Here is a 27,961-nt window from a genome sequence, read left to right on the forward strand (position 1 = left end):
CAGTTTGATATCTATGGCTTGCTGGGTCCTAAGTACACAGGTTAGGGATTTCAGCATATGCGGCAATTTTATTGTCTTTGGACAGCAGACTGGCACCACCCTAAGCTGACTCAGGAGCAGGTGTCACAGAAGTTCAGGGCTCCCAATGCCAGATAGCAGGACCATCATCTTGTGTTATTCTGAGACCCCAACCACTGCCCCTTGCTGAGCCTGGGCAAAGTGCCCACTGCCTGCTGGGACCTGCCTGGCCACAGACCCTGTGACTCAGCCCTGCCTGGCAAAGCTGGTGGCAACTGCGTAAGCACCTGATGACCTCAGCCCTTGATTGTGGTGTTGGCATGGCCTAGATCTTGGTCCAGAATCCTCAGGAGTGGGATGGGGCCATTCGCTAGCCTCAGGTCACCGCCCACCAGTGTCGGGCTCTGATGTTGCAGTCCACTAGAGAGAGACCTTGTGGGCGAGCTGGGTCTGCAGCTGCTTCAGTGAGTGCAAAGACAGCTGCTCCAACGTGAGTCCCTGTGGGAGGATGGGCCTGGCTCAGGAAGGGGCATGGCATCCAGCCCTCAATGGCCAATGGCCGTGACTGCAGACACCCAATCCCACCACCTGTCCAGGGACTCACACCTCCGATAATGCCAGTGGGAGCAGTCACAGTCCTGTGTGTGCCTTTAAAGGCAGACCCGATCTCCTGATGGAGGCTGACAGGCCAGTCCCGCAGCTGTGGCCTTCCTGTGCAAAGTGCCAGATGGCCGCCCTGGAGGAGTGAGCCTAGAAGAGGCTTTGTGCTCTCTGGTCTTTGTGAGTCAGGCCTTGAGTTCACGGCAAGGGGGTCCCCCTGGTCCAGGTTTCTAGCCCATCCCTTCCCAGCAGCAGCACCACGTACTGCAAACCTACCCAGTGGCACACAGCCTGCAGACACATGGTGTGACGGCAGCCATTGGTGCCACGAGTCTGTGGGAAAGCTAAAACCAGGCAGCAGGGGAGCTGTAGGCAGGAGGGAGGTGTTGTCACCCACAGGGGTCACGAAAGGCATGCAAGGTGCCAGTCCTGGTCACAAACATTTAGAATGCGCCTGTTTCCCAGTTTTGATGCCATGTGCTTTTTAGGGAACTCTTGGCAAAGAGTCTGCAACACTGTATTGTTTTTGTAACTTCTCAGAAGTCTTCAACTATTTCAAAATAAATCATTGTTTTTCAAATGCATCCACTACATAAGCTGCGGATCGTGTTCTGCGTGCCCAGGTGGCGCCTGTATGGAGGGTGGTGGAAGTCAGCTCCCACCCCTTCACTTGTCCCACTCTGCCGGCCGTACAGCCTTACCTGTTTTCTTTGCCAGATCAGTTGCCCAGAAAGATCAAAGAGAGGTCCCCCGTGAAGAAGATGGCCATTTGCCTGAAGATCAATGACCCGGCGGTCACCAGAGCTGGTAAACGTGCACACACACACACACACACACATGCATACACACAGCAGTATTCAGTGTCCAGTGCTTCCTTACAGAGACCAGAACAGCGTACAGAGCAAAGGGACAAGAGGTCTGGACTGACTCAAGCCGTGGAAGGTCAAGCACAGGACGAGAGGACTTGCCATAGGGCAGGGAGCATGGAGGGTGCAGAGCCAGGCAAGCTGAGGAGGCTTTTCAGACCCCGTGACAATGGAGCTGCCTTTCCCAGGCCCACCCACCTCACCCAGCAAAGCCCTCAGGGCACCCTGGCTGCTGGTCAGCCCTGCTGGCTTGCCCTGCCCACCTCTTTCAGAGACAGGCATGTGAGTGACATGTGTGTGACATCTTGTGATGGCTCAGGACTTGCTGGGCCAGGAAGCCAACATTTAAGGCGGTATTGTCTGAGAGCATGCCAGCAGCACCATCCCTCTGTCTGGAGTCACAAAGGACTTCAGGAAAGCTAAGTCCCTCTGGGCTCCAGCCAGGGCAGTCCAATTTTGAACTGTCAAACCTCCCTGGCTCTTCCGGGGCTCTTTGTTTTTGTGGCGTATTGGACACCACAGAAGATCTGCTGGAAGCTATTTGCATGCAGGTGCCAGAGAGCAAGCACACCTGCTTGCCCACTGTCAACTGGAACATTGCTGCATAGGCTATGGAGCCCAGGTTAAGGGCCCCAGGGTGGTCTCATCCCCGTGGAGACCCCAATGCACGAGTTCTAGGGGGCAGTGGTTCATAGGGGCTCAGCCTTCTTCAGCTTCGTCTCTGGCGGGAGCGGAAGCCGGGTGGTCACAGTCTAGGACATGTCTGCACCTGGTCAGAGCTGGCCTCCCCCAGTGGCATCCCAACCGCAGCAGGTGTAGGGATGGAGAGTGATGTCCAGGTTAGCAGAGCCCCCTTCTGCTCGTGCCCTCTGCTGCTGCCAGCCCAGATGCAGCAGGAGGGCGCAGGGTGGTGCCCAGGTTAGTGGAGCCCCTGCTGACTGTGCTCTCTGCTGCTGCCCACCCAGCCTTTGCCACAGCACTGAAGCACCTCTACTTGAGTGAGGTGGAGATTGACCTGAACGACGTGCTGGGGGTGTTGGCTGCAGCTCACATCCTGCAGTTCAGCCGCCTGTTTCAAAGGTAAGGCAACAGCGAGGCGACTGGACCCTTCCCAGCATCTGGTAACACCAGAAGGGCCCCTTCTGGCCTGTGGCACAGAACACCCCTCTTCACTTGGCTGAGACAGCGGGGTCCCTCTGCTCAACATGGCTTTGAACCTGGGAAGGAAGCACACAAGCCTGCCATGAGCTTGTTCCATAGCAGAGCCCCCTCTGCAGCATTTGGTCCTGGAACCAAGTGACTCTTGACTCACAGGAATGAAATGCAAGTGGGGCACACTTCCCACTGGAGGAGATCTCGTAGCCCTCTGACCAGGCTGGCTCACAGATTTCACTGCGTTTCATCTTTGGCTAATAATCCCTCCTTCCACCGAGCACACGTATAAGCAGTCAGTCACTGGGGGTGGGGGTGACTTTCCCAACACTGTCCATCCTCTTTCCCTTGCCAATCCCACTCCTTCCAATCACAACACAACCCAGGCTCATTGTAAATCTTTGGAGAGAAATGAAGACACTAAGGTCAAAGTCAAGACCACTGCCCATTTAGGGATATAGCCTTTCTCCTGGACATTCAGATCCTGCTGGCCCACCTGGGCCATCTGTTAGGGGTCCCATCCTGGGGGCACCAGGTAGCATCCAAGGTGGATCAGTGTCCAGTAGAAGTGTCCTCATCCTGACCAGATGATGAGAGCTTGTGGGTGCAGAGATCTTGGGGGAGCCTGACTGAACATGGGCAGCCAGGGCAGTGCAGTTGGGAGGACGGAGTCTCAGCCATGCCTAGCTGTCCCTGGACTTTGCCCGCACAGTTCCAGGCAGCTACCTCTAACGCTGTGGACCTCGGGGTCTCCGCTGTGAAGCAGGGCTCATAGCATTCACCCTGTCCGTTCTCCAGGCCTCCACTGGGCACTCATGCATGTTGACCCCACAGGCTTGGAGATGGGGTACCTGTCAGCCAGATGCTGTGCAAGCTGTCTGCAGGGATTCCCCTTGGTCCATCCTCCTGGCGGCTGTAGGGAGCTGTAGGGAAGCTTGCAGAGCTGTCGGACCTGACCAGGCCTCTCCACTTCCAACTAGGGAGGGCAGGACTTGGGGAGAGGTCCAGGAGCCCCAGAACCTGCACCCTCACCCTGTGTCCTAAGGTCCAGGGTCTGGGGGAGACCCCAGAGGTCATCCCCTTGAACTGCCCAGGCATGATAAAACCACCAGCTGGCCACTGAGATCTGCCCTATGCCTCCTCCCTCCTTCCACCGCCAGTTTCAATGCCAAGGCAGAAAGAGCTTTGGAGTCAAACCTATCAGCTCGATGAGCAGCCTGGGCATGCCCAAGGCTGATGGGCCCTGGCCCGGAGTCTGCACATGCCTGGGATGGGCCTGCTGTGCCGGGATGGGCTGGAGAGCAGCTGCAGATGTGTCACCCTCGACCTTGCTGCTTGCACACTGAAGGCCCACCTTGAGCCAGGCACAGGGGAAAGGACCACTGTTTCCGTATGGAACTTGCTCTTTGCACCTATTTATAGCCAGAGGGGGATGGGCCTGAGTAGTGTGAGCAGGTGGGGATGCCTCTGGCATGGCCAAGTGGCCGCCTTAGCTGAGATGAAGCCTCAGGCAGGCACCTGACGCTCATTGGCTCTGAGCAGCCATGCTGCTTCCTGTCGCTCAAGTTACTCTGTTCTCCTTTCTGGTCTCATCTCTTAGCCCAGAGCTCTTTGTAGAGGGTCTTGCTGGTCTTGCCCAATGTCCATCACCCCATCACAAGTGACCCTTCCCTGTGAGAAGTCTCCCTGGTGTCCTGGAGTTGAACGTAAGACCCTGAAGCTCCCAACTTCTCTGGCAGTGGCGTGGAGGTGCCCAGCGTGCAGGTGCAATGGGTCTGTTTCCCACAGGTGTGTGACCATGATGATGAATGGACTCACTTCGAGCACTGTCAAGAACTTCTACCTGGCTGGCTGCAAGGTGAGAGCCCCCAGACAGCACCCGTGGGCCTGCGAGCAGGCACCTGGACAGTGCCTGTGGGCCTGGGAGTGGGCACTTAGACAGGAACTGTGAGCCTGGGAGCAGGCCCTTGGACAGTGCCTGTGGGCCTGGAAGCAGGCACCTGGACAGGAACTGTGAGCCTGGGAGCAGGCCCTTGGACAGTGGTGGGCCTGGGAGTGGGCACCTACATAGAACCATGAGCCAGGGAGCGGGCACCTGGATAGAACTCATGGGCCAGGAAGCAGGCAACTGAACATAGCCTGTGGGCCTGAAGTGGGCACCTGGACAGCACCCGTGGGCCAGGGAGCAAGCACCACACTCTGGCATCTCCAAAAAGACCTGCCCCAAACATCTATGTAACGGCACCACTCAGGAGAGAGCAGGGAGTTATTTTGTCAGGGGAACACGTGCATTGAAAACAGCTGACGGTTCATCTGCACCAGAGTGCAGGACGACTTCAATCTTGGGCGTGGGGGCAGCACAGGCTTTCTCATCAAAAAGCAAAACCTGTCCAGGCTGTTCTCGCAGAAATCTCCAGACCTTGACCCTGGGTCTAGTCCAGGAGTAAACAAACTGATCCATCTTTCGTTGCCCGAGGGCGGTGAACAGCAGCGCGGGGAGGCGGGGGCCACACCTTCAGCCTCCTGATCCCCGGCTGGCTCCATCCACCACCGCCTAGACAGGCACTTGCCTTGTGAAACGTGGAATTCACGAAGTCAGCTCCTCACTGCGCTCGCACCTCCACCGTGAGGAAGCCTTTCAGTGCCTGTCAAGAGCAGCCACGTGGTCCTCATCTCTGCTCGCTCTGATGCCTTTGCAGGCCTGTCTGCATTTCCCAGCAACTCTCGGTCCCCAGGCCCTGAGACCTGCCAGGTGCACTGAGCCTCTCTAAGATCCAGCTGCAGGGAGGCTTTGCTCCTGGCCCTGTCCTTAAATATACCTTAAGGCAGAGAGACAGAGAGAGAGAGTGTGCTGCCACCTAGTGCTTCACCCCCCCCCCGGATGCCCACACCAGCTGCAGCTGGACCAGGCTGCAGCTAGGAGCATGGAACTCAATCCAGGCGGCCTCCATGGGTGGCAAGGACCTAGCTATCTACGCAGTTATTACCCGCTACCTCCAGGGCGCACGTTAGCAGGATTCAAACCCAGGCACCTGACGTGGAATGTGCCTGACCCGGGGGGCCTCCCTCTGTACCACACAGTGGCCTCTAATTTTTGTTCCCACTGTGTGTGCAAGTAACAGCCTCAGAACTCCACATCTGGGGCCTTCACTGGCATTAAGCCAAGGAGTTCCATATGCAAAGACCATGGTGAAGGTACAACTTTGCTACTTATCATGTACAGGAAGCTCCAGGCCTCAGTGTACCCACTGCTTAAAGAGGGGTAATGTGACCTGACCCCACAGGGTGGCAGTGAGGACACACTGCACTCACCGAGTATGGGCACCACCTGGCATGGTGCCCTGTCTCTAGGCATACATGTGGCATCATTGCCGGCCAGTAGAGGGTGCTCCCAGCTCAGGGATTCCTTGCCCAGTCTCCCACCACCCTCTTTTTTCCCCTCAGTACAAAGAGGAGCAGCTCATCATCGCTTGTGAGAAGTGGCTGGAAATGAACTTGGTTCCCCTGGTGGGAACACAGGTACACCTCCGGAAGATCCCACAGGAGCTGCTGCACAAAGTGCTCAAGTCCCCCAGGTTAGACCAGTTCTGGGGCTGCTTCCCGAGGTGGGCAGGGGAGATGCTGGGGGATGTCAGGCAGGGAGGGGGCCCACAGATCCGTGGAGACAGACATACCCACATCCTGTCCTTCCCAGATGCCAAGTTCTTCCCCAACCGGACAGCAGGGCCTCCAGTGGGGCCTGGAGGTTGGGGTCCTGTTCATGCACTTGGGGAGGGGCTCCCTTTATGCCCCCCTCCCCCCCCCCGTAGGGACTGTCCAGGTGTCTCCTGTCTCGTTACCCACCTGGGTGAGAACATCCAAATCTTTGATGCCTGAGAATTGCTTTTCATCCATTGTGGAAGCTTTGGGAAACAGAAAAAGGCAGGGAAAGGAGAATAAAACTCCTGCCTCCGATCAGTTCCTGTCTGTCCCTGAGTTCTCTGGCAGCAGCTCCAGTCCCAGACAACCCACAGCCTGCTTGCCTCTCTGACGATCACTGGCTCTACTTCCACACAGAGCCCGTCTCTAACAGATGGTTCCATCTCTTAGAGCCCCTGGAACTAACCCTACAGGGACCTCTGACCCAGGCTCAAGCTTCTGGCCTTGAGCCCCTTCCAGTCGCCCGTTGCCCCTTGCTCTGGCTCCTTCATGTGTCAGCTGCAGGGAACCTCCCATAGACCTCCCGCTGGCCTCTGTGGTGCTGATCCACTGCCTGGAAAGCCACCCTTCCTTTCAGGGATTTGCAGACCCCACTGTGATACCAATAGGAATAGGTCCTTGGCAAGCATCTTTCAATGTGCGTCCATATCATTATCTTGGGTTGTCGCCCCACGTTAGATTCCCAGGAATGAAATTCTTAAGTAAAAAAAAAAAACTGTGTGTTTATTAATCTTTAAAAAATGCTTACTTATATAAAACAGAACATGTGGTATTTGTTCTTTAGTGACTGACTCATTTCACTGAGCATAATGGGTCTCTGGTTGGGACTGCCTAGTTGTAAATAGTATAATTTCATTCTTCTTAATAGCTGAATAATATTCCGTGGAGTAGATGTACAACAGCTTCTTTAACCACTCTTTGGACGCACATCTGGATTGTTTCCATGTCTTTACTATTGTAGATTGTGCTGCTGCAAATATAGGATTACAGTTTAAATACAGGACTACAAATACAGGATTATGCAGTGGCGCATTTTTTTAAATGGTGCTGTAATTTGTTGTTGATATTGTTGTGGGTGTTCTAACTCATACCAATTGTTGACCTTGTTTCATGGCTTCTCAATTATGGAAATGTGGAAGTTTGGGGGCGGGGAAATCCCAGTCTATATGAAATGTACCACATAATTCAAAATTCAAAATAATACTTTAAAAATGTTTACTTGAAAATAACTTCAAGCTTAAAAAAATTACCAGAATAGAACAGAGAATATCTATATACCTTTAGTTTAGAGTTACCCCCAATGTTCAGTTTCTGTCCCGTTTGCTTTGCATATGTATCTGTACATGTATGTGTCATGATCTTTTAATCCAAATTCCTCAGTTTATTTCCTAGGAAAAACACTTTGTTTAATCATAGTATGCTCATCAGCCTCAAGAAATTTAACATCAGTACAATGCTTTAATGCCATGATCAATACTGTCCTTGACAAGGCTTTCCCCCTCCAATACAGCAGCCAGTCAGAGGCCAAGTGCCATGTCTCTTTGAGGTCTTAGGCCTCTTTGTGAAGTTGTCAACATTATACTCCCTATGGGCGAATCTCCAAAGTGAAAACTAGATTTCATCCAAAAACCTTCTTGGCATGTTAGAAAAGAAGCGTTCACTCGTAGGAGTGTGGTAGAAAGCGTTCTCCTTCCAAAATTAGATCTAGAAGGATTTGTTGGACTATCGGCTTGAATGTACTAAGTAGCGTGTGACGATCTTCCGTTTTCAGACACCTAGTTGGATCCTGCTGACCAACCAGGGGAGACCATAACATCTCACCAGACCCTGGGTACCCCCAAAGCACCCAAAGCACGAGTGTGTTCCCAGAGTCTCTGTGCCCTGGTCCTTTCAGCTTTCACCACCTGCGTAATCCTCACCCTACAGTACAACAAATCTTGTGCAATCATTGCAGAACAGATCAACACGGCATCTCTCAGACTCCTCCTAACACTGTCCCTCCCTTGGAAAAGCTGAGCTGTCCCCTTCTGGTAGCATTTAACCAAAAAAAAAGGAGGAAAAAAAAAAAGTCTAGCCATAGCCAGAACCTTGGCCATGAGACAGGTCCAACAAAACACAATCTGGGCCGGAAAAGAGGTCAAGGGCATGACGTGTGAAGTGTCTAGACGGCCCAGCTGGACAGGCATGGCTGATGTGGAAACCGGAGCTGCTCCTCGAGTCCCTCGCCAGACAGGCCAGGGCCATCCTGCCCAAGAAGAGAAGAGCCCTGCCCGGCCTCCAGCTTGTCAAGGCCCTTGTGTCCACAGGGGGCGGAGGGAGGGGACCCGGCCACTGGCTCCTCAGATATACTACATCAGCTGAGGTTGATCTCTGGGAGCCACCTGTGCCCCAGGTTGAGGATGCTGGGAGGCGAGAACACAGGAAGAGGGGACACTAGCCTGCGGTTCCCCGTCTTTGGGTCCTGGAGGGTTTGGTACCTGTCCCTGAGCCCTCTCGCATCTTTGTGGCTTGGTGTTGTGCTACAATCACTGTCTCTGTCAACTCCATGACCCCCTCTACAGGGGCTGCAGGGCTGACCCCTGACGGCTCTACTGGCTGCAAAGCCCCCATGTTGCCCTCCTTGCTAGACCACCCGCAACTCATTCACGACGGAGCCTGGAGCTTCCTTCCCAGCAACCGAGAGTTCAGTAAGAACTGGGTGGCCAGAGTGGGAAGTGTGGAAAGCACACAGCCCAAGGTCAGGGAAGGGGCACCCCTTGGCTGCACGTAGCTGCCCCTCCAGCCTCTGACGTGACCTCACCCCACATGTGGCCGTGGGCGACTGAAATAATGTCCATTTCCCAGCAGACGCGTCAGCTGCTGGGCCACTCAGCCTTGCCAGCCTGGCGCCCCTCTGACCTCTACTTCCTTTGGGTTTCTGCTTCCCAGTTTATAAACCACTTGGGGTAAAACATACACAGTGCAGCTGACCCCTGAACTTCTAGTTTTCATTTATGTTCCTGGGCATTAGTTGGATTTCCAGTTAATTTTCTTCTTAGGGGTCACCCTCAGGTTACCCTGTCCTGCTAACTCTGATATTAGGAATCTTCCAAGTCCTGCTTTCCTGGAGGACTCGGGGGGGACTTTCCAGTTCCTGTTCCACAGAAGGGGGCACACAGCATCCCTGAGTTCCCAGTGCCTCCAGTTATGGTCCAAGGAATCTCGAGAGATCTCTGAGAAGTCGGTTTTGTCCCTGTGACAACTGTCCCAAGCTCCCCCCGGGGGGAGAATGCCCCCCCCAGGCTTCCAGTTCAGTGGGGCAGGGGCCGCAGCAAGCATGTCCCGGGCTAGCAGGAGCACTGCCTACTGGCCATTGGGCACTAGCTATATACAGAGCACGGTGGTCTGATTCTCACAGCAGCAGCTGCTCTCCGGTTTTTCACTTGCAGCATGGAGATTATAGGAATCAAAGGAATTAGCCCCAAGTCCCTCGCTCAGCAGAACTGGGCTTTGAACCAGGCCCGAGTGACCTCCAAGCCAAGTCGTTAGTCTGCCAACTAGGCTGTGTAAGGCCTCAAGGAGAGTTCAGATCAGTGCAAATTTGGAGTACTTTTTTTTTATGTAAGTTAGAAGATACTATGAAACACAGCTGTCATCAGCTTTCCAAATGAACAGATAGTAACATTTGCATTGTTGTAGATTCAAAATAAAACACGACTGATAAAGTCCAAGTCACCTGAAAGTTCCCCTCCCAGTCCTACTCGCCTCTGTCCCCTTCTGAAGACAACGCCAGTCTGTGGCAGTTGTGTGGCTCCAACCCCTGCGCTCATGTCCTACAGCTGCTCTCACTGAGCCTGGGAGAGCGTGGTGGCGCCAGCCCCGTGTGCATGCTCACGGGCCCCTGCACACTCTCCTGCTTTTTTTCCATATCTGGGGCTCTTGGAGTGAGCACACAGCCATCTTCGCTCATTCCCATCCCAATGGCTTTCTGTTCTACTCTTGTCACGTGCCACAATGAGCAACACAGCAAGGGGTCTCCTTGTTCACATCTTGGTCATGTATACCAGCTGTCCCTGGGGACTCCATTCAAAATGAGCTTTTATTGTTTGGCTACAATTCTCTCTTGAAAACAATAGAGGACAATGTTTTGTGCACCGGTACCAGTTATATTCCAGCAGTTGCCAGTGGGCACCAGTGAATGCAGGCAGCTCTATCCCGGGCAGGAGGGAGGGAGGGCTGGTGTTGCCGTGGGCACTGAGGCCATCAGAGTTCTTGGGTAAAGCAAAGTGGCTGGGCACCCTCCCATGGTTTCTTGCTGTAGGAACATATGGTGCCCACAGGTAATTGGCACTCCCACTGCTCCTGCTGCCAACCCCTCTTGGGTGAGATCTCCAAGAACTCCAAGGCTTTATGTGCCCCTCAAGTGTGGGGTCTGCCAGGGCAGCCCTACAGCTTCCCTGGCCCAGCTGATGGCATGATTTGTACAGACAGCACACCCAGTGACCCTGTGCAGGGTCACGGTCCTCCCTCCGCCCAGACAGTGACAAGCTTGGTCCTCTCTGGCCAGGGTCAGAGCCCGTGGCCTGCAACCCAAACAAGAGGAAGGAGACTGTGTTCTGCCCGAAAGCAGCGTGAGCCGTGGGAGGCTAACACCTCCCCGGCCCACAGGAGTCACACTCCGGCTCAGTCATCCACTGGGACTGCTCCGGTGGTGAACCGACACGCTGAAGTGGCACCTTAGCCAATCTGGTCACTGGAAGCTGTGGGAGGAGCTGTGTGTGCCCAGCTCACAGGGCTGACATGGCGAGGAAAGGTGGGCGCGGTCAACAGGGGCTCCTCGGCCTTGCTTATTCCTGAGGGTGACCCCATGCAGCTACAGGCACAATGGGGAGTTCTGGCCCTGGCCTTATCCTGCTGCTGAGGTTCCACTAGCACGGGGTGCTGGGCCAGACCCTGTGTTGGGTGCCTGGTGGAGGGCCTGCGTGTACGCAGACTACCCGGCAAAGGAATGCAATAGCCGCAGGTGGAATTAATATTGCCAACCAGCCAGCGTTCAAAGAAGGTCACCCTGGATGATCTAGGTGACCAGTCCAAACGCAAGGCTCTTTCAAGCATACAGAGGGATATAGGCGAGACTGCAGGCGGAAGAAGGGGCCCCCAGCTTCGGTACCTTCTAGATGCTGGCCAGGGCAAGGCAGGGTTCTTCCTGGAGCCCCCAGATAGAGCCTGGGCCAGCTGCTACCCTTATCTCAGCCCAGTGGGACCCCTTCTGTACTTCCTACTCCCTGGATAGGTAACATGTTGCTTTGAGCTGCTGTGTTTATGACGATGGGTAATGGTCACATCAGAAATTCATGCAGGGCGTCTTCCCTCCACTCACCCCACCTCTCCCTGGTCTTCTCTGGTCTCCCGTGAGCAGCTGCTGTGGTCGCTGCCACTCTCACATGAGGAATCTGCAGGTTCAGGACAGCTAGACTAACCTGACCGTGGCTGGGTCTGAGACCAGAACCGTGTGACTGTGGGTAACTCATGTCTCAGTCATCAATCAGGGCCGAGACAGGATGAGGCAAGTGAGCCACTCACTTGAGGGTGAAGCTTAAGGAGGTAACAAAAAACTTGGCATAATACACTAGTCCTCAGCCTGCGGCAACAGCAACCAATACGGCACCGGTTGGTGTCCCTGCTGCTCCACTTCCAATCTAGCTCCCTGCTAGGACTAGGAAAGCAGGAGAGGGTGGCTCGGGTCCACCCACATGGACCTGACAAAGCTCTGCCTCCCGGCTTCGGATCAGCTCAGCTCTAGCCGCTGCTGTCATTGGAGAATGAACCAGCAGATGGAAAACCCCTCTCTGTGTCTCTCTTCTCTGCAACTCAGCCTTTCAAATACAAATAAAATAAATATTAAAAAAAATCACAAGTCCTGCAAGAAAGCATGATGGATAAACACTAGCATTTTTGAAAATCAGGTCAATCCCAATTTCTGTGTTGGTGAAGAGCTGTATCTGAGGTTCGGGGGTTGCTGTGTGGAGTTGTGTGCACAGTGTGTCGGGAGAAGTCCAGGCCCAGGGGCGGGCTGCCACTCTCAGCGGAGTGACCTGAACAGGTTATTATTCTCTTTGTCTGACACCACCCACAGGCTCTGGAGAATGGTGCTGCCTCTTTCTTAAACTCTCTTGCAAAAACAAAGATTTTTTTTCAAAGGCACAGTGACAGACAGAGCTCTTCCAGGGGCTTGGAAGTCTGTCTGCGTCTCCCATGGTTGGCAGGGGCCTGTGTGCTTGGCCCGTCCTCTGTGCATTAGCTGGGAGCTGGGTTCAAAGAGCAGTAGTGGGACCAGAATCAGTGCTCTGATGTGATGCTGGTGTTGCAGGTGGCAGCTGACCTCCTATGCCACGATGCCCACCACTCTCAAACTTTTTTAATATTTTTTTTTATGATCATTGGAAAGGTAGAGCTACAGAGAGAAGATGAGACAGGGAGAGCTCTTTCATCTGCTGGTTCATTCCCCAAATGGCTGCAAATGGTCAGAGCTGATCCAGTCCAAAGCCAGGAACAAGGAGCCTCCTCTGGAGCTCCCACATGGGTAGAAGTTCTCAAAGATCCCGGCCAGCTCCCACTGCTCTCCCAGGCCATAAGCAGTGATCCAGATTAGAAGCAGAGCAGCCAGGACTGAAACCAGCACCCACAAGGGATGCCAGCACCGCAGGCAGAGGTCCAGCCCACAGTGTCACCACACCTGCCCCCAAACTCTCTCTTGACTGCATTTTCTTGCCAACAATGGGACTTTGTGTCTTCTGAAGTGTCCTTGCCATCTCTTTCTTATTTTGACCAGGTTGTTTACCTTCAGTGAATTCCATCTCCTGAAAACCACACTTCTCTGGGTCTTCCTGCAACAAAACCAAAAAACCCAGATGGTTCCCAACTATGAAGCCATGCAGACTTTTTTCAGCAGGTAAGGTGACTCTGGGACTTTCTGGTCCTGGCATGCTAGGGCAAAGGCATCAGTGGTCAGCGCTTCGGAGCGTCACGCAGGGGATAGACCAGGGCAGGGAGGGCAAGGGGACGCTGACTCAGTGACGTGGAAGGTATGTTGCAAGCAGCTGAGATGCTCTGAACTTGTTAAGTGCTAAAACAGGCTGCCTAAGTCAGACCAAGTCCTTCCCGCTTCGATTTCACTAGATGGCATAGTAAGTCCGTGGCTTTCTGGACACATGGAAAAGCATTTGAACGTGCGCTGGTCTCATAATCTTGAGCCAGCTTCTTACACTCTAAACTTGTCAGTTTTCAAGGTTACATACCTCAACACATAAGGAAAAAGTCACCGTTGTGGTAATATCAGGCACTGTGCAAATACATGATATGAAATACAATTTCTCACCCAGTACTGACCTCAATGAATCTGCACAGTACTAAAGCGTTGGTTTTCATCTTCCCGTTTCACAGATGAGCAAACTGAGGCAGCAATTCAGTCCATTGTCAGACATGGTTCAGACGGTCACAGACAGAACTGCTAAAACCAGAGGCACTTCGTTGGCCGTTCCTGGCTGGGCGGGCAGGATCCCCGTCTCATGTCCCTTCTGCTGGACTCAGCAGCCACTCCCTGGGGCTGGAGTGTAGCAATAGCCCCAGGCTGCCGCTGGCCGCCTTGTTGTTACTAACTGAGGACATTTTTATTTACTTAAAAGAGTTCTAGAGAGAGAAAAAGGGAGAGATCTTCCATTTTCTGGTTTATTATCAGCCCGCAGTTCCTACCAGGTCTCCCACATAGGTGGCAGGGGCCCAAACGCTTGGGCCATCTTCTGCTGTCTTCCCCAGGCACATTTGCAAGGAGCTGGCCTGAAAACCAAGACCCTTAGGGGTGCCAGTGCCACAGATGGTGTCTGTGCGGAGGTCTCACTTCCATATGCCACGATGTGGGCCAGGAATGGGGACTCCTAAAGCTGCCCTGTGGGACAGCTGCATCCCCACCCACTGTGTGCCCTCTGCCTGTGAGGCTCTTCTGCGTGTCCAATCAGAAAGGGCTCTGTAAACAGTGTCCGCTGTGCCCGCATGGGGGCTGGCTGTGCAGTGTGTGCCCAGGAGCTGGGCAGCTCCAGGCAGCCCTTGAGGATGTGTCCTGGGCAGGGGGGGGTCTCACTTTCATCTTCAGGCTCGCATGGCTGTGCCGCCAGCGGCAGGGATGTGAGGTTCTTGGCAGCACAAGGCACATTCAGGGATGTGCCGACGCCCTATTCCTTGCACACATGTGGATTTTGCAGACCAGCGCGTCTTGGGTTGTTGACCTGTCCAGCCTGTGCTGTTTGGCATCCCTCCCTGGAACATCTTTGCATCACGTTAACCAAAAAGCCCATTTGATGCCATCTTGCTGTCCGGGGAAAGTGGTCATGGGGCCCAGCTCGTGTGTCCTTTGCTCACTTCCTCTGCAACTTGCTTCGAACCAAATGTCTTCCGCTCCTGCTCCCTGCACGTCGACGTAACAGCCCGTGAGGCACTCTCTCCAGTGAGTCCCACACAGCCGGAGAAGCTGCTGCCCAGCGTCCACACTGCTCCCACAGCTGTTGTTTCATTGTCATACCCCAGGTGCTCTGCTGGGCAGGTGGCAGCTTCCTGACGGTAAAGGCCATTGAATGTTTTGGGGCTGACCAGATTCTCTCAGGGGAGTAGAAATGCCCTAATGCTGAGCTGAGAGAGCAGCAGGGCCACAGACGAGGATGTGTTCGGTGCAGAGAGCGGCAGACACGAGGCTCCTGTCCAGGCCCCGGGGCAGAGGAAGGTCTCATGGGCATGTGATGGCTGCCCTGGCCAGGAGGGGGTGCATCTGAGCAGCAAACGCTGCAGCGATAGTAGGGACTGCAAGTAAAGATAGGCCTCCAGGCCTTTTCTTCTCTGCCATTATCTTATTTATTTAACTTTATTTGAGAGACCAAAGGAAGAGGCTGCCTGAGAGACATTTCTATCTCCTGGTTCACTTCTCACATACCTACAATCCCTGGGACTGGGCCAGGCCGAAGCCACGAGTCCCGAACTCCATCTGGGTCTCCCATGTGTGTGGCGGGGACCCATCACCTGCTGCCTCCCCACCGCCCCCGCTGGTCTAGGGACACTACTAGCAGGGGGCTGAACTCAGGAGTGGAGCCAGGACTCAGACACCTACATTCTGGTTTGGGATGGGGGATCCCAAGAGGCATCGTAACCACTGCATACTCCCCCATTTCCTTTCATTCATTGACTTTTTGTTGACAATTTTTCATTCACTGCACAAATACTTATTGGGCTCTGTACCCAGGGACTGATGGAAAACCTCTGTCCGTAGCCAGCTGTTTGGGAACATCTTCAAGCTTATTTTTATTTCTAAATATATCAGTGTAGGAAGGGAACACTTGAGCACACACATGTAGAACACAAGCCTAAACACAAAAATGAGCGCGCATGTGCACGTCACACACCCGGACAGCCTGTTTTCCCGGCAGTGCTTATTTTAGAAAAACTAATACCCTGTCTAGAATAAAACATAACATCTTGTAGGAAAAACAGGAACCATCAGCGAAGCTGTTGGCGTCATCACTGGATGGAAAGTACTCGCCTCCTGCCACTTGGTCTGGGAAGTCCAGGAAAACCAGGAGACACACCAGAGCAGGCCCGTTTCAGGCTTCTCCCAGAGTGTCCCTGACGTGAACAGGCCAGTGAATCCCCAGGAATGGACAGCCTGTCAAGCCAGCACCTGTCCCAAGCAGAGTGGCCAGCCCCAGCCTGCCCTACCCAGGGGCAACCAGTATCCTGACTACTTCTACCGTTGACACGCCCTGCCTTCCTTTGAACTCCACATAATAATAATGTATACACTTTGAAATGTCTGACTTCTCTCACTCATCAGTCCAGGAATGCTAGAAAAAGTTAGCAAGCACACGAGATTCAAAAGCAAGTTATTTTGGTGCAAAAGGTTTTTGAAATCCGGCCACTGGTTTCCCCGTAACAAATTTTTTCATGAACATTTTGAAGGTTCTCCCATGTTTGCATGGATTGCACACTTCTTTTGATGCCCAGGTAAGCATCTGTTTCAATGCCACCAGGACAGGTATGTGTCTCAGCAAATTAAGCCAGCTCTTGGGACATCAGGGTCCCTCAGCAGTGTCTGGTTGGAGTCCTAGCTCTGCCATCTGACCCAGCTTTCTGCTAAGGTAGCTGGGAGGCACAGATGATGGCCAAGGGCTTGGGTTCTTGCCGCTCACATGGAAGACCTGGCTTAGAATGCTGGACTTCTGTCTGGTCTTTCTTTCTTTTTTTTTTTTTTTTTTAAAGATTTATTTATTTATTTTTATTACAAAGTCAGATATACTGAGAGGAGGAGAGATGGAGATGAAGTAGAGCTGCCGGGATTAGAACCAGCGGTCATACGGGATCAAGGCGAGGACCTTAGCCACCAGGCCACACTGCCGAGCCCCCTGTCTGGTCTTTCTTAGGTGTTGTGTGCATTTGGAATCTCTTCGTCTGTATCTGGCTCGGGCTGTGTGTGTGTGTGTCTGTTCCTTTCTCTGCCTCTATTTCTAACTCTAACTCTGGCTTTCCCCATTCACTCTTTTTTTTTTTTTTAAGATTTTATTATTATTGGAAAGCCGGATATACAGAGAGGAGGAGAGACAGAGAGGAAGATCTTCCATCCGATGTTTCACTCCCCAAGTGAGCCTCAACAAGCCAGTGCTGCGCCGATCCGATGCCGGGAACCAGGAACCTCTCGGGGTCACCCACGCGGGTGCAGTGTCCCAAAGCTTTGGGCCGTCCTCAACTACTTTCCCAGGCCACAGCAGGGAGCTGGATGGGAAGTGGAGCCGCCGGGATTAGAACCGGCGCCCATATGGGATCCCGGGGCGTTCAAGGCGAGGACTTTAGCCGCTAGGCCACGCTGCCGGGCCCCTTCCCATTCACTCTTTCAAGCAGATGAAAATAAATCAGCCTCAAAAATCAATTTCATTTTCTTCAAACTCTATAAAGTGCGCTAATCACATTAAATTACCTACTCCAGGATTTAGGGGTGTTTGGGGCTGCTGCTGACAGCCTCAGACCTGCCGTTTGGTACGTCACCGTGTGTTCCCCTGGGATAGAAACACGGGAGCAGACTGCACGTGTCGTGGGCGTGAGGTTTTGTGGACACAGCTCTGCCTGTGTTGCTCTGGACTTATCTTTTCAGGAATGTTATGCTTATAGAATATTGCATGAATGAAATCATGGCGCGTGGATTCCTTCCTTAATGGATTCCTGCAATTCAGCCTGGTTACTCTGAGATGCGCCCATGCTGCTGCTTGGACCAGTCTCTGTTCTGTCTCCTGTTGGTCAGCATTCCACTTGTGGATTACGGGCATATATTTTGCTGTTCACTTTTTGGGCTGATTTTAGTTTGGGGCAATTATACATGAAGGCAGTACAAGCATTCATGTAGAAATCTGTGCGGTGCTTAGTCTTCTGTTTCTTTGTAATAAATACCTAGGAGTAGAATGGTGGGGTACCATTGTACGTATACGTTTCAGCTTTTTAAGACATCCCCAAACAGTTTCCCAAAGTAGTCACACCGTCTTACATTCCCACTCGCAGTGGGAGACTTTTGTTGGCTTCACACCCTTGCCAACGTTTGGGGTGGTCAGTCTTTTCCGTCTTTGCCAGTGGTGTCTCACTGTGGCTCTCACTTGCAGATCTGAGACCGAGGGCCCTGAGAAGTTTTCCATGTTCTTGTTTCCCCTCTTTGTGAAAAAAATCTATTCACTTTGGCCCACTTTTCAAAATTAGGGTTTTTAAATGAATTCCAAGTATATGGATTCTGGTTACAAGTCCCTTGTGCAATAGGTCTTTCATGACTTTTCTCCAAGTCTGCAACATGCAAGGGTACTTCTGGATTTCTTTTCTAATTTAGGGCTATACATTTCCCACAGCTACACCCCACTGGTTTGATTGAGTGTGACTGTGTGTGTGTGAAGGAGGGGTGGCCTTCCCTGGCGTTAGTGTGGAGCCGAGAGGGATGGAGAAACGGAGATCAGACTGCTGTGTGGTGCTGCTGTGGAAATGGAGCAGGAAAAATGGCTGGGAAAAGAAATTGGCAGCAAGATGATCCACTCGTCCATCTGGTCTCGCTAACTAGAAAGGGAGAGGAGAGGTGCTGGGAGGTGCACCCACTGAGGCTGTGAAGTCACAGTAATTTATAAAAATTAAAAATGGCCACTGTGGCTGGTGCATCCATTGCTGCGATTTCAAATAGATCAGCTCACTTGTCAAGAGCTGTCAATGAACTTACTCTTCATTTTAAGATGCCCTCTTCTGAAGACCCTCAAGAAATATTTGCACTCTTACCCACAGCCTGGTACAGATGCTCGCTCTCTGACTCTGTGGGCTTTCATGCCCAGGGCTCTCAAATTTCTCCCTGTTCTCCTCCCAGCGTGTGTTGTGGTGGTCTACTCCCAAGTCTGGCTCCTACCCTGGCCAAATGTAGCGGCGACTGTCAAACGTAAATGCCGTACTTCCAGTGCCCACTATACATGAATGGCTCTTCACTAGGAAGTAAGTGAATGATGGCTGAATGTTCTCTAATCATGGCTTCAACTCCGGAAGCTTCCAGGCCAGGAGAAGCAGGCCTGACTTTCTGGTCAACTGTTCAGATTTAAATGAAAACAAGTTCTGAGTTTGCAAAGCCCCCAGGGCGTCCTGCAGAATCAGTGCTAGCAAGGAGCACAGAGCACACACGCTGTGCTTTCCATCCCCTGGCCATGGACTTGGTCTTCACGGGCAGAGTTCTTCCTCCAGCCTTAGCATTGATGCGTGTGTTAACATTTCCAATGGAGCTGTGTCCCCAGGGCTGGAGCTCATGCTCCAGCTACTCTGCAGTTGTATTTGCTCTGGTTCAACAGGAAGAGACTCTCTGCTCCCCCAGGTCCTGCTCTTGGTGCCACAGATGGACCGAGTGACCTCCAGAGGTCACTGACAGTCACGTGAAGTGGCTCATAACAATTAGAAGCAGAAAAAGCTTCCTAACCTCCCCAAATTCTTCCTTTGGAGGACAGTGTGGAATTTCCTGCATGAATTGGTGGGTGGGGGATGACAGTTTAGAAGCTGTAGGACAACACACAATCCATGTCAGCTCTCAAATTACTAAATCAAAGTTGATGCAGGGAAGCCTCTCAGACAGCAGTTGGTCCCACCCCTTCAGCTTGCAGTTGAGTGAGCTGAGGCTGGGGGCTGGTTGGCTTAGCCCTTCTGAGTCATGTCACGTTAACCTCTCAGGGCTGAGGCCACAACCTGGCAGACCTGCAACTCGGGTCCTTCGCTGACCTGTTCCTCACTGATTGGGCAGCCCTTGACATGCGTGGCTGGGTTATAGAAATGAACTTACAACTTACACTGGAAGGAGGTCATCGAGAGTGAGCAGTGCAGCCAATTCCCGCATGCGCTGACTCTCTTCTGGGGCCCTGGCATTCACAGAGCTGGCCAGCAGCACCTCCAGGATGCCTGCTGTGGTCTCCCTTGCACATACATTGGAGTCTTCCTGTTGGATTCTCTTGGAAGAGAGCACAGAGCTTGTACCAGCTGTGTGGGTGGGCGCTGGCCTGACAAACACAACCACACCTATTCTTACCCTTTCCCACCTGCTCTGTGCTCAGGGAAGCCACTTTGGAGAACTGCTGTGGATAGACACCCCGGTACACACAGCACCCCAGGTTCCCTGAGCCCTGATGTCTCCTGGGTGGCAGTGACTTTAACAGGGAGTAAGATGAGGCAGCAGCAACTATTGCTTTGTTTCTTATGCTTTTGGGCTAAGAGCCAGAGGCTCACTTCCCAGCACCTGGACTTCAGAAGTTGTGGACAAGGTACTCTTTCTTGTCCCCATTGGTGAAAAGTGCTCATGTTACAAAACAAACAATTTCAGCATGGGTGGATGCGTGTCTGTGCCTGCACATCCTCTCAAGGACATTCCGACCTCCAATTGCCCTGACCTCTGTGCTGTGCGGACATCAGCTGGCGCTCAGAAGCCACACCGACTGTGGCGAGGCTGATGGTGAAACCAGCTGCTCAGACCAGCGGCCTCCACATCTGCTTTATTTACTTGTAATCCTACCTTTGGAAGTGCTTAGCATGGTCACGTACCAAAAAAGCGCTGTGTTAGAGGGGTCAGAAATCCCAGGTTTACATTCTGCCAGAACCTCTGTTTTTCATCTATGAACTGGAACTGATACTTGCTCTGCGTGTCCCATGGGTCATGGGGGAGATCAGGGGAGAAGGACTAATTCAGTCACTGAACACTGGCTGGGACCACCCTGCGTACGTGGTCACACATATGGGTCAGGCACACAGTATGTGCATGGTTCAGTGGTAGACACCGAGTATAACCCCTGGTCCCATGACAAACTCTGGGGTGCAGCTCCCACACAGCAAACCCACCCTAACTGGTGAAACCGCTGATGCGCCCACTAGCCCCCGTTCATTCCAGAAAGTTGCCCACTGAAAGATTTTTTTTCTCCTCTGTGCTTTGGCTAAGCTTTCCCAAGAACTGCTGTTTTCTGGAGCAGGATGCAGGACACAGCCTAATGCCTCTCTTCCTCTGCTTACGCCTGTACAACATCACCAGTGGTAAGTGCTCACCCCGTGAGTGTGAGAGCTCCCGCCCCAGCCACTCCCTGCAGAGCCACTCAGGTGCTCCCAAAGGAGTACGACCTGGCCACTTCCAAGCCATGTGACTTTGGGAAAGATGCTTAACAAGTGGAATTCTTTATCTGCAAAATGGGCTGATCAGTGCTCCCCTGACGCACAGGGATGGGCTGTTCTACTGCCATCCGACTTGGGGTCCTTCCTCATAGCTTCATACTCCTTTCTACATGGCTTGTTTTGTGCTTTCAGAGAAAACTCAGCATCAGTGCTCCAGGCCCAGGCTTGTGCTCCCTTAATGCCAAGCCCTGAGCACAGGGCAGAGGGACGTTGGTAGGGGAAGAGGTGGGAAGCATTGGGCAGCATGCTCTGTGTAGTCCAGGAGGGGCCCACTGAGACCTCTGCACTTGACAGGAACTCTGCAAACTTGCACTTGAACTAGCTATAATGCAGGGCTCTAAATCTTAGGGGTAGCTCATAGATACAGACAGCTTTGCCCAAATTGCTTCTAGATGTTCCCAAAACACTGGTCATCCATCTTAGAGTCCCCTTGCTGGGCAGGATCGCAGCCAAGCAGCAGTGAAGGCTGGGGGTGAGGCAGTGTGTAGCAGGTGCACATCTGTGGATTCTTTGGGCCCCAAGCAAGAAAGACCTAGGAACAAAAATAAAAGCAGGAATAATTTTTCACTAGACTGGCCCACTGGCTTTGTTTGTTTGTTTGAGGCATTTTGGAGTCATAGTGTGAGGCCTGAACAACCTTGCCAGGGTGAGGTTGATTGGTCAAGGGCTGACCCTGGAGAGCCACTAATGGCCTTTCCTTCAGCAATATTCCCAGGGTGCACAGAGCAGTGGCATCTTCCTGCAGGATTGCTGGGAAGATGCTTCTTTCAAACAAACAGGTTAAAAACATTCCTATCCAAGTGTAACACCGAACATCTTCCCCAGAAGCGAGTACTGCCAGCTAAGTCAGAGTGAATTCATTCCTTGGAAATTTACTTGCATACATTTCTGACATGGGGTTACTTTGGAGACCTCAAACACAATCCTTTGACTCCAAGATGTCTTATTCCCATGTAAACAACCAAGCTTTAAGTAAGAGCTAGACGTCCTTTCCTCAACTCCTGGCTGCTTCCTTTTTTCATTCTGTAAATTAGACTTTTGAGGTTCTGTGATGAGTGGACTGAACTTGTGCCCTTGTTTTTCTTCCCAGGCAAGGATCTGGAGATGTTAAGGTGCCTTAACTTCTTCCCGGAGTCCTGGCTGATGCGTATTACTGCCAGCCATTACCAAGCGGTGAGTCGCCAGCTAAGCAAGGATGTAATTCTCCGTGGTCTCTCTAACTTTGCCTTTTCTGGACATAATTTCACATGTGAGGTCTCTGATGTCAGGACATAGCTGGATCCTCCCCCAGGCACAGCAAAGGGAGCTTAGCACGGGAACAGGGAAGAGCAAGGAGGCCCAGGACACCTGTCACGTTGAGTGTGGTGAGCTGTGGTCACATCACCCCCTAGATACCAATGTAACACGGATTTATTACAGAACTATTGCAAAATTCAGAGTAGCTGAAAGAGAAGAAATATCTTTTGCCAACCATGATTAATGTTTACAGTATTTACTGCCTCTTGGTCCTTTTGTAAAATATAATGCGATCATTTTCATGGCGGTGAACTCTTCTGCTAAGAGGACTTGCCATAAGCAATGCTGCCCTGGACTTCTTTATCCCCCAATGATACATGAGCCGCAGCAGTGGAGAACGCTTTAATTTCAAGTCCCTTTTATTCACCGAAAACGGAACATTCGTTTTGAACATTCGCTTCCTTCATAACTAGCAAATATGAAACTTTTCCACGCGACACTTCCCCCTTTGTGAGCTATCTGTCTGGACCATGGAGCTTACGTGTTTCCAATCTTGCATTCTTAGAGATGAAGTCGGGCAGTGTTTGAGTTCTGCAGATGGCCGACTCATTAGTTATAATGCAATCCAGCCCGACAAATGCCTATTGTATTGCACCCGCCATAATGCCCAGGGCTCTCTGTGTGATAATGGCTCTGTGGAATGGATCTTCTCCAAGACAAAACTCAGAGCCACGTGCTCACAGAGCCACCTACGGGCAATCCACATACTCTCAGAGCCACATACGGCAGAACCACCTACTGGCAGAGCCACAGAGGGGCTGACTCCTCAGGGAAGCCTCCCTCCCCCACTTTACCTCCTGTGACCCTGCCCACTGTCTTGCTTTACTACCTCCCCCCTGCCGGCCAGTCTCCTGCATTCTGCTCTGCCCAGCCCCCATGTGGAACCTGCCTGCAGGGCCACACCTGCTCTTGACCTTGTGACCATGGTCTTGCTCACACTTGGGCTGCAGATAAACACAGCTCCTTCCCCCGCACTGAGATTGCTTGGGCATTTTTCTCTTTCTCCTCTCTCTGTGTCTTCTGATCGTGTGACCATCACACAGTAGGTTTGTAATAAATGCTGGTGGCATGGAAGAAAGGCTGGGTGTAGGGTCTCCTTGGAGCATGTGGGGTTGTGGGACTGACAGGACGCTGATGAATAGCCCACCTTTTTTATTCTTTTAGCTGGAGAGTGGGGGCGACATGGCCCATCTGAAAGATCTGGCCACCCAGGCTGTGAGATTTGGACTGCTTCTTAACCAGGTACGGAAAATACCCAAGCAGAAGCTTACCTCCTGTGCTTGGCTAAGGATGTTCATATAGAACAATTCACCATGATCACTTCTGATGTCTGGTAGGAAGATCAAGAAGAAAAAGGAATTGTGGGTATCTCTCCCAGACATGGCCCAGCTCCTAGGAAATGAAATCCAAGGACAGGGGCCTGGGACAGGCTGCTGGGTAGTGAGATGTGGCCCTCAAATTGCCCCACCAGGGAGACCAGATGTCCCAATTTTCCTGGGCTGGCATCACTGAAATGGCTCTGTCATTTCCTTCCCCGAAAACATCAGCAGCTGCCACGGCCTCTGAAAGTCTCCACTCCGAGTCCACAGCCGAGGTTGCTAGGGCAGGTCAGTCCAGGCTGCCCTTTTGATGCGTCCCTAGGGAGACAGCAGTGGGTCAAATACAGTCGCTAGGAGTGTCTGCACTCTGACGTGAGTTTCCTGTGGCAAACAAAACAAAACAAAAAAACTACCTTTTAAGGCACTTGCACCACTTTTCATCTTGAAAACGTCATGTTTAAAGACGTGGGGCTTGGCGTGTATCCTCCGAGTGCCCTGGCGGAGACCTGCTGGGCCTGCTGTTTTTTAAGATTTTTTAAAATTTAGTTTATTTATCTTAAGGTAGAATGGTAGAGATTTTCTATTCCTTGATTCACTTCTTCAATGGACACAAGAACCAGGGTTGAGCCAGGCTGAGGCCAGGAACCTGGACCCCCATCTGGGTCTCCAAGCAGTTGAGCCATCTTTTGCTGCTTTCCTAGGGATGCTGCTGGACTGGAAAGTGGAGTAGCCAGGACTTGCACCAGGGCCTCGGGTGGCTTCATGGGCTGTGCCACAGTGCTGGAGTTGTGGGCCCATCACATTGGCACAAAGCACTTTATATCAGAAGTCTGCAGAGCATAGATGATCCAAAACACACCCCAGCTGTTTCTTACGGAGGAACAGGCAGGGTACGTGGTATTGTCACTGCTCAGTAGTGATCGCTTTCTATGAACGTCTGCCAGCTGTGTCGGCTGCTCGTGGTGGTCGACATCCCCTTCCCCGGGCTGTTGGAGTCACAGCACCTCGGCTTTTCCCCCTAGGCTAAAATTTGTGAGCTGCCTTTCCCCTCCTCATCTTGCTGCTTGTCTTTCCCAATGCAGCAGTACACGACTCAATCAAAAATGATAGCTGTCTACGGATTCTTCTTTGAGATAAAGGGATTCAAACATGCCACCAACTCTTACAGTTTTTATATGCAGGTAAGGATGGAGTGGAAGGCTCTGAGATAGTCTGAGATTCAGAGCTGGTTCCTATCAAATGAGGACTTACTGGCTCCTTGTCAGTCATCAGTATGGGCTGAGTTGGGAGCCTGGTGTAATTCTGCTCATACATGTGATGTTAGTTGGTGTTGCAACAACCTTGCAAGGTAGATATTGCTGGCCCACTTAACAGGTGAGCGGCTCAAAACAGCATTATCAGACTCATGTGATCAGCACTGGTTAAAAAAAAAGAAGAAGAGGGGAGGGATTAAATTCCTGGTTCTCTCGTTACATATTGGGGGCTGTAGATGAAGGGGTTCAAGGCGGATGTTTGCAGTGTCTGGTGGGCTTTCTGCCATGGAGGTGCAAGGTGGTGCCTGCAGTGAGAGAGGAAATGATAGTTTATGGTGCACAGCCTGACAGGACAGCACCTGGGGAAGGCTGGGCGGGGAAGGGCTCCGGCCCATTGCCCCTGAGACAGGAGGTCAGCTTTAAGGGCAGGGTCATTCTGCCGAGAATGCTGTATGGACTTCGCTAGTCCTCCTTCCGTTTGGTTCCTCACATGAAGCAGGTGGCAGCACCTACCTCACTGTTGGTTGTGGGCATTAAATGTGAATTTGTGCGAAGGAACTAGAGCAGGGCTTGGCACCAAAAGCAACAGAGGGCCTGGGGATAATGCAATGATGACAGCTATGAAGAAAGACCCACTAGTTCCACGTGGGACTTGCTTCTAAGTCTCCCTTCCCTAAACTGCCACTTCTTACTAATCCTTGTATCCACTGCCCATCACAGCCTCTGGAACAAAGAGGGGCTTTAGGTGACTGTATGGAAGCCTGGATGAATGGAGGCACAGATGGAAAGATTCGAGTTTAACCCTGGTCCTGGCTCTCCTCCTGTGTCCCCTGGAGCAGGTCCCTTTTCCTCCTAGGGCTTCAGCTCATGGTGTCTAGTGACTTGGGCATTCCCCAAGCACAGATTTTACCAAATGAGAGAGTAATTACGTTACAGCAGTGGTTGGGATGTTCAGATGAACATGTGGCATTCACATGTTGATTTTTAACATCGACCTACCGATCTGCTATCTATCCATCTGGCAGAGAGTGCAGAGTGTGGGGAGAGAGACAGATAGCTCTTCCCTGCTCCTCACCGAGGCTGCAGTTGAGATCCATGCCCTCAGCCCAGGTTTTTCATGTGCGTTGTGTGGACTCATTTCCTTGAGCCATGACCTGCCTCCCTGCAGGGTGTCCATTCGCAAGAAGCTATGATGGGTGTGAAGCCAGACCTCTTACCCTAGCCCTTTGATAGTGAATTAGGGCATCCCAAGGGATGGCTTAACCACTGAGCCACCTATCCCCCAAATGGGCATTTTAGCCACAGCAAATGAAACTGGACCAGGGGGTGGGCTTCTGGGTTGGCCCAACTCCCATTCATGCACCAGTGGTTTGTGCAATGGCTGCAATGCCTGCATCTATTGGGAAGCGATGCCATGAAGGAACCACCCCCGCCCCCTGGTTGCCCTGCATGGCCATTGTCCTCACAGAGAATGAGGCACACCGACATGGGGCTGTCTACCGTGGTCTGCGAGTGCAGCCCCATTAGCCTGCGGGCCGAGCGCCTGGTGAAGTATGAGATCCGAGCCCAGACCCTGGTTGAAGGGAAGTGGCAGGAATTCCGCACGAATCAGATCACACAGAAGTTTGGCCTCACCAAGCCGTCCCGCAAGAGCCACGTAAGCACGTGCCTTGGGCTTTCCTCCGCTTCTGTTTCCACATCTCTGTGTCTTCCTTCTACCTTTTGGGAGATCCCCGGCTTCCAATCTGCTGGGACCTATGGGAGAAACTTGCTCACATGTTAAGGAGGGTGGCAGCTGCAAGCCATGTCGAACGAGAAGCTTCCGTAACGGAAAGCTTGCAATGGTCACTGACAACTATGCCCATTTGGGCCATTTCTGAAAGGTCAAGGGTGTGATGGAATGCACCTGCCATCACGCCCTCTCTGCCCGCCCAGTGAAGGGCCTGGGACACCCGCCTCACTCCGGCTCTTCCCAGGAGAACTAAGCCCTTTGCCTCTGTGGATAGTGGGTGCCAGCATCCGTGTGAATCAGTGGCTGGCCCGGCTTCTGAGATCCACAATCTAGAAATCACCCGAGAGCCCAGGAGGAGGAACTGGGGGACAGGGAGAGGCTGTGAATCCGAGGAGATCTAGGGGTTCCCCCCTGCTCCCCTGCAAGGAATGGGATTTTGCTGAGAGCTACTGCGCAGCAGAGTCACATAGAATGAGAACCATTCTCTGGGCTAAGGCACCACCTGGATCAGCAGATCCAATGTGCACCAGGTGAGATCTAGATATTGATATTTGCAAAAAGTTTCCCAGGTTATTTTCCTGTGACACTGGACATCAGAGCAGAAGCTTCCTTTGGTGGGGGGATACTGATCAGCAGGGAACATGACGATTTCTACTGAGCTGGAACACTCAGGTATACTTCCTGTGTGAATGGTCAGCAGGCTACTGCTTGAAGACATGTACCCTCAGTCGCCTCCCAGTTACACCTGAACTCCCCAAGGTGTATTTTACAGACTGGCCCTGGGTGATGCTATGTAACAGCCAGAGGTCAGACCCAGCAGCTTCCACCACGGTTAGCTTCTGCTCTCCCCCAGCAGCTCTGTTGCTAAGGGTCTCACTGACTTTCTTCTGTTTCATGTTTTAGACCCTAAAAATCCAAACTGCAGGCACCCCAATCTATGCAACTTTTGCTTTCATCTTTCCGGTGTCTTGAGAATTTCCAGAAGAATCTATGAGACCTTTGCCTTACCAGACTTCATAAAAGGAAAATAAAACAACATAAGACGGAGTCTTCAAGTGTGATGTTGACTTTCCTACACTGCAGTGGCCTCCTTAGGACTTGAACCCATGCTCCTATCCGCTGACGAGGGAGCCTGCCACAGATGCACCTGCACTTGGCCAGCACTGACCCGGAAGCACCCTGCATCCCGCCCTAACCATGTGCATGCTCTGGGTACTGGGGGCACAAAAGACTCCAGTTGGGGACGTTAACTACTTCCCTTATGTTCTAGCACTGCCAGCTGTGTGGCACATGACACCTGGCAGC

At 52.3% G+C, this 27,961-nt stretch overlaps 1 protein-coding gene across 1 annotated transcript in view; it reads left to right on the plus strand.

Annotated features, from left to right (window-relative positions):
* BTBD16 (BTB domain containing 16) overlaps positions 1-27,703 on the plus strand; it is a 36,943-nt gene extending 9,240 nt beyond the window's left edge. The window contains exons 5-15 of the mRNA XM_058671727.1: positions 1,336-1,425; positions 2,450-2,564; positions 4,425-4,494; positions 6,081-6,211; positions 13,147-13,266; positions 20,830-20,921; positions 22,147-22,229; positions 23,517-23,594; positions 24,754-24,852; positions 26,393-26,581; positions 27,560-27,703. Of these exons, the coding sequence (XP_058527710.1) occupies positions 1,336-1,425; positions 2,450-2,564; positions 4,425-4,494; positions 6,081-6,211; positions 13,147-13,266; positions 20,830-20,921; positions 22,147-22,229; positions 23,517-23,594; positions 24,754-24,852; positions 26,393-26,581; positions 27,560-27,628 (1,136 nt within the window). The 3' untranslated portion in view covers positions 27,629-27,703. The remainder of the gene's footprint in view (positions 1-1,335; positions 1,426-2,449; positions 2,565-4,424; positions 4,495-6,080; positions 6,212-13,146; positions 13,267-20,829; positions 20,922-22,146; positions 22,230-23,516; positions 23,595-24,753; positions 24,853-26,392; positions 26,582-27,559) is intronic.
* The last annotated feature ends 258 nt before the right edge of the window (positions 27,704-27,961 follow it).

The sequence above is a fragment of the Ochotona princeps genome, chromosome 13 (assembly GCF_030435755.1).
Source record: "Ochotona princeps isolate mOchPri1 chromosome 13, mOchPri1.hap1, whole genome shotgun sequence".
Taxonomy (NCBI): domain Eukaryota; kingdom Metazoa; phylum Chordata; class Mammalia; order Lagomorpha; family Ochotonidae; genus Ochotona; species Ochotona princeps.